At 44.0% G+C, this 6,451-nt stretch overlaps 1 protein-coding gene across 1 annotated transcript in view; it reads right to left on the reverse strand.

Annotated features, from left to right (window-relative positions):
• Positions 1 to 112: 112 nt before the first annotated feature.
• The window catches only part of LOC142465233 (E1A-binding protein p400-like), a 42,175-nt gene continuing 35,836 nt past the window's right edge, over positions 113 to 6,451 (reverse strand). The window contains exons 32-36 of the mRNA XM_075569232.1: positions 6,422 to 6,432; positions 6,203 to 6,345; positions 5,469 to 5,612; positions 4,113 to 4,190; positions 113 to 3,050 (exon numbers count right to left, since the gene is read on the reverse strand). Of these exons, the coding sequence (XP_075425347.1) occupies positions 2,775 to 3,050; positions 4,113 to 4,190; positions 5,469 to 5,612; positions 6,203 to 6,345; positions 6,422 to 6,432 (652 nt within the window). The 3' untranslated portion in view covers positions 113 to 2,774. The remainder of the gene's footprint in view (positions 3,051 to 4,112; positions 4,191 to 5,468; positions 5,613 to 6,202; positions 6,346 to 6,421; positions 6,433 to 6,451) is intronic.

The raw sequence follows: 6,451 nt of genomic DNA on the forward strand, positions 1-6,451 counted from the left end.
AGGGGAGCAGAGACCTGTCTAACAGTGAACAACAACAAAAAAAAACCACCATAAAAGAAAATGTAACAAAATAAATAGACCATACATCTGTGTACTGTACTTGATATATTTGCTGCTGTTTCTTGCAGAAATTGTGCATTTGGAAGACTTGATAAATCAACCTCTTGTAGATTTAGGGTAAAAATATACTTTAATAAGGGAAGGGTTAAAGTCTATGAAAAATGATGCTAACATTGTAGTGAGACTCTTCCCAATGAGTAAGGTTAAATAAGCAATGAAGATAAAAGTAAGATGGGCACACGGACTTGCTAATAATCATCAATTGATTTTGCCAAGAACTCCAACATTTCGGCTGTGTAGTCTTAATCAAGGTGAGGGTTACCCCTTAATAAACCTTCAATGTGGTGCAGAAATAGGCAATGCATATAAACCATACAGTAAAAGAACCTAAATAAGGCCAATTTGGGATGCTCCGTGTAAAAGCCATGATCAGTTAAAAAAAAAAAAAAGGGGGTTCAACAAGTGCGTCATTTAACTGTTGTGGAATCTTAAACCCCAACCCCTAGTGCTGAAGGGGACTGCAATGGATTGCATAGCACCAAAGGGGTTCAAAGTATGTTGGACATGGGGGGAAAAGGTTAGAATTAATAATATGCTCAATTTTTGAAGGTGAGCCAAATAGGACTCAGGAAATAAAGTCCCTGGCCTAATGAAACTCACGCTTGTGCACTCAAGACCAACATTTTACATTGTTTTGCAATTACAGATGTTCTGTAAACCCATTTGTAGAGATGTGTTCAAATTCACACACCGGCAACCCTTGGAAACGTACCAATGTACGTAAGTGTTTGGCTGTTGTGGCAAAAAGTTAAAACAGCACGATGGGGGGGGGGGGGGGGGGGAGAAAGACGGAATCAGAAACTTGTGAATATCTATATCTAAAAAAATTCACTACTATGCAAATGTCTTAATTTGCAGAAACAAGTGAAGCGTCATCTTCACACATCTCCATTTGCGGCTGAACACGCCTTCATTTGCCCATCACACGTAGACTATTTCGTCCTTTACCCAATTATGAAAAACGGAGAATTTCAGAAAAGACATCACAGACACAACACATTTTAAGAAAAAGATTCTTAGAAATAAAAAAAGCCAAAAAAAGGAGAATCAAGTTATACAATTTCAAACAGTAATGTTCACATTTAAGTTTTGCATCTCATTCTTTGGAGGGGTACATGGGAGTCGGACAACAGGGTCAGTCCACGCACCCCTGTACATAATCCTGGGTTATACCTGATGGGTTCTTCTAAAAGAAGTTATTGTGCAAACAGAGAGCCACTTATTGCAACAGGGAGCCTGCATTCAATGTTACTGCTGGTTAAAATTGGACACAGGTTAACCGCTCATTGCTACAGACTAACAAGCCAATGCTGCCGCCTTCAATATGGTGGGAGGAATTAAAGGGTGTGGGGCAAAAAATCTAATTTTTTTAAATTAATCTTTTAAAACTAAATTGGAGCTGTACAGATTTTATTTATTTTTTACAAAGGGGAGTTGTGATTTACTACTGCAGATTGAAATCAGGGCTTCATCATACATTACGATTCAAGGAATCGTACACTAAAAAAAAAAAAACCCACAATGTTTTTAAACAGTAAATCACTACTGAACAAAAAAACAAAAAATACTGTACGTGGTCCCAAATTCCACCAGTCAAGAGCAATGAGTCGTTTGCCCTATCAGCAGCAAAGCGGCTAATCTACATCAACGTCACACGTTACTGCCGGTCAGATTTAAATAAAGAAGCTCCAACAGAATATATGTATATAAAATCAGACATGTCCATGGTATACACTGTATTGTCTTTTCAACCCGACACCAAAGCGGTTTGTTTGTAATGGCCTCGGTGACGGTCAGAGTTGTGCCGATAGCTTCCCCCTTCTCTGCCCGTGGCATGAAGATTGGCGTTTACACCATGAAGGCCACAGACGTGAAACCTGCTATTCCAGTTATGGCTTTTTCTCCTCGGTAAAAATCAGCAGAGGACGGGGCTGCAACCCTTTATGTCGATACGAATATGTATACACACACATACTCCATTCCAATATATGGATGTATAGATTTATGCAATAGGGGTGGCGATCAATTCCTTCGGATAAAACATTGACCTGAGCTACTGTATGGGTCTAGTAAATCTTATTTGTACATACAGTAAAAATGTGCCAGCCTAATGTAGACACAGTAGGGTTTGACATTAATGCCCACAGCTGCTCTAACCGGCTGAAAGTTCAACCAACTGGACCAGGAGAAAAGAAAACGGAATTCAAACTGAAAGAGACTCAGGTTCGAACCCCAGACAATTTAGATTGCATAAAAAGTATACAATAAGGGCTTTTGTCCAAAAAAAAAAACCCACTTAAACTTGCATGTGTCAACTTAGACCACTGGAAAACTACTTGAAGGTCTGTTTGCTCCACCACTCAATGCATTGGTTTTGTAATAGCCCACTATCCTTCGGCCGATATTCATATGCAGACACATTTCAATAATGGGGGTGGTAATCAACATCACAAGGATTCCCTGAAGTAAAAAAAAAAAAAAGAAGGTGTTTGTCTGGTCTTCCCTTAACCCCCTTAAGTGCACAAGGGTTCTATTCTACATTGCAAAGGTCCCTCTGGCACACAAGGGGTTAACAAAACCAGAGCAAGGCATCGCAAGTAATAAACATGGCTTCTCCACTCCAATGGACATGTCCCCGGTGCTTCGACGGCGTCTCAGCTGGGTTTAGTGGGTGCCTTGATCCTGAAAGTCGGGGTCCGGACTTGCAGCTTAGCCTGCGGGTTCTGGGTGTCCGCTGTGCCCGGCGCTGGCGCCATACTCTGAATGGCGGGGATCTTGATCTGCGTTGACGCCGCCGTGACCATCTGCTGCTGCTGATGGAGAAGTTTCTGCTGCACCACCTGCGCCGCGGCCGAGCCGGCTGGAATCACCTGCACCTGCTGCTGCCCTGCGGCCGTCGTCTGGGTCAAGGTCACCGTCTGAGACTGAATCTGCAACAGAGAATGTGAATCCTCAGGAAGAGGGAAACTGGGGGCCCGGAAAGAACCAAAACTAGGCAAGTCCAAAGGGGGGCTCACATTATTGCCTGATATGGACACACAGGCATTTGTTCTTCTAGGACAGGGGTGGGCCAACTCCTTTCCTCCTCAAGTGCCTGCAACAGGCCAGGTTTTCAGGATATCCCTGCTTCAGCACGGGTGTCAGTCTGAGCCACCTGTGCTGAAGCAGGGATATCCCAAATACCTGGCCTTCAGGACTGAAGTTAACCACTCCTGTCCTAGGATCTTGACTTTGCGGCTAATGACTGCACTAACGAAGCAGAGTACAATCATTTAGTGAGTTACCCTATGATTAATTTGACGTGACATTTTTGTATTCATTCACTAAAGTACAGTAATTAACCCTCATTGCTTTATATTAAATAAGATCCCCTTTATGTTCCTGCTACATGTTTAACACCATCAGGAAATGGGCCAACTTCCTAGCTTCCCCTCAGCAGTGATCACAAACGTGGCAATACTGTATCTGCATTCACAGGATTGTACATTTAGCAGCGAGGAGGAGCAAGGAAAAGCAATTTGGATCATATTTAAAATAAAAAGATGCATACAATATTTGTTATTAGAAAGCAAGTGGGGCTTCCTTAAAAACATATTTTTCTTCAACTAGAACGTGAAATCATTAGTGATAAAGCCAAATAAAGCCGAGGTACGCAGGGGTTATATGTGAAAAAGTAGCGATACTTTGAGGTTGTATTTAAAAAGTAGTGGTGCTCCATACCATCATACTGTAACCACTGCCTATTAGTTAAAGAAGGGTGGATATTAATTCAAAATATGGGCGAGTCTTTAGTTTCTCCCCTACCTGCCTTTGCTAGAAAGAACTTGTAAGTAAGAAAGCAGTTGGAAACGAATGGATACATTTTCCTGCTGCATTTCCTAGAGCCTCCTTGACAAGCGGAGGTACTCGGTCCTCATGTCGCTTGCATACTGTACGAGTGTGTATGTCTCACATCTGCAAGTGCTGATAAAAACCACAATCGTGTCTCGTACCTGCTGTGATGCAGACACAACCTGCTGGAGCGCTGCAAGAGCAGCCTGCTGCTGGACCACCTGGGGGAGTTTGGCAACCTTCACACAAAACACAAGGAGGCAAATCGTCAGCGAGCGGGACAAGGCATTAAAACGCAAGTCCATGCGCCGTTACACAGTAGGGATACAATGTTTAACTGCAGGAGAGCTCAACCTCTTTAAAAAAAAAAACCACGAGGCACTATAAATTGTAATCCCATTATAAGGAGTTCCACACTGCTCACGGCTCTCTCCTCTCTCTGTAACACACTGCTGCTACCTGCCCTCTCTCCCCGAGCTTCCGCTCTACGTACCACTAAAGTGCAATTATAATTCTCCCCTGGAAAAGAAAGAATCCCCTTCAACCAAACATACTGTGCAGAGAGAAGCCTAATGCAGGATATGCTATCCCGACTTTCTTGGTGTGTGTGCGCGTGTCTTAGTATAATTATGCATAGTGCTGTAAGATCTGTGGCAAAGGTTTCTTTCCTCCGATGTTTCAACGTTATGTCCGAACCGCTCTGCCTGTGTTGCACCCGCAGTTACAGCTCCTACATTGTTTAGAAACAGGGTGGCCAACCCCAGTCCGCCAACAGGTCAGGTTTCAAGGATATCCCTGCTTCGGCACAGGTGGCTCAATCAGTGGCTCAGGTCATTAACCGAGCCACCTGTGCTGAAGCAGGGATATCCTTAAAAACCTGGCCTGTTGGTGGCTCTTCGGGACTGGAGTTGGCCACTGCTGGTCAAAAAGCTCCCGGTTCACAGAGCTGGGTGTATTGTCTGTACTATAAAAAGAAGTGAATCATCTCTTCTAAAAAGGGGAATCCCTCCTAGGACCAAAGTGAACTAATGCCCGTGACATGTTTAAGGGGTTACATCTGGGGGGGGGGGGGGGGGGGAGGGAGAAGAGGGTTGCCGATTCTTTTTTACCCCACATCTGACACCTAAAAAGGTATTTTTTAAATCCTTTTATAAATGGAGTTTATAAATGGGGTGAGCGGAGACGGGGAGGGGCTGGATTTCTTCTGCCTGCTCCTTTTCTGATTTAACTGCATTCGATAAGTGCTTGGCACAGCCAAAGCCGCCCTCTCCAGCTTCCCTCGTCTTTATTGGCTCTCTGATAAGGACAAAGTGGGGAAAGGGGAAAGAAAATACTTGGACTGACGCAAACTTCCCATTCAGAAGATCCCAAGAAATTAATCTTTATTTAAAAACAAAAAAAAAACCTCAGACAACTCGTAGTTAATGAAACGGTTACATTTGTTTAGGGTACCCTTACAGAGCATTAGTACTCTTTCAGAGTATTATTACCCTTTAATTATGCTTCGATGAACCTACCTGTATCTGTGCTTGCATTTGAGTTGCGGCTTGTTTCTGTGCCTGAGCTAAAGAGGTGGTTAGGAACTGGGTTTTAATTGCTGGCTGGGTGGTATAAGTCACTTTTTGCTGCTGGGATGCAGCGGACACTTGGGGTGTAGTAATCTGGAGGGAGAGGTAAGGCTGAGCATTAAAAGCCCAGGGGAGAAGCAGACAGGAAGAGAGAAACTTAACAGCCAGCCAATCAAACACACAGACATGTATCAGAGTCAGTAGCTACCTTCCTGTGTGTTCGTAACAGAGCAGAATACCCAGAAATGAAAGCAGCCTCTGAGAAAATAGTGGCCATCTTTAATGAGTCCATCTCATATTATTCATAATCACGGTCTCTGAAAGGAAACTACTATAGATTGCCACTGTGACCAACTTGAACAGCAAATGCACCAAAGTTAGGCTGACCACTCACTGCTTAACACCTATGTTTTTGTGGAACATCCAGCAATGAAGTGGTTAAAACTGCACATGGAAACCTGTCCGCTGGGAAAAAAGAGGTTTCCTTGTCCAAATTTAGCATCAACATGTTTGTTTCATTCACTGGATGATGGCAGGTTATGGGTAGAGGACAATTCATAACCAACATGGTAAAGGGGTCGGGCAGGAGCACATCTGCAGACCTAACTATGCAGGGTCACAGACAGTGGTCAAGGTCATAAGACAGGGGGCAGGGAGACACGGAGGTGGGGGGGGGGGCCTACCTTCTGTTGCCCCATGGAACTCTGGGACTGGAGAGCTTTCTGCTGCTGAGCTATGTGATGCTGTTTGAGTTTCAGCAGCGGCTGCACATGCAGTGGTTGGGCCATCACAGTCGGCCCCCCTGCAAAGAAAAGCATATCATAGACTCACTCCTGTTCCAAACACGACCCAGTTAAAATAGCCAGAGCACAAAGCACAACAGGAACTTCATGAGCCCGCACATGATGCGGTTCTGTGCGGAGACGATAACT

Source organism: Ascaphus truei, chromosome 13, assembly GCF_040206685.1.
Source record: "Ascaphus truei isolate aAscTru1 chromosome 13, aAscTru1.hap1, whole genome shotgun sequence".
Lineage (NCBI taxonomy): Eukaryota > Metazoa > Chordata > Amphibia > Anura > Ascaphidae > Ascaphus > Ascaphus truei.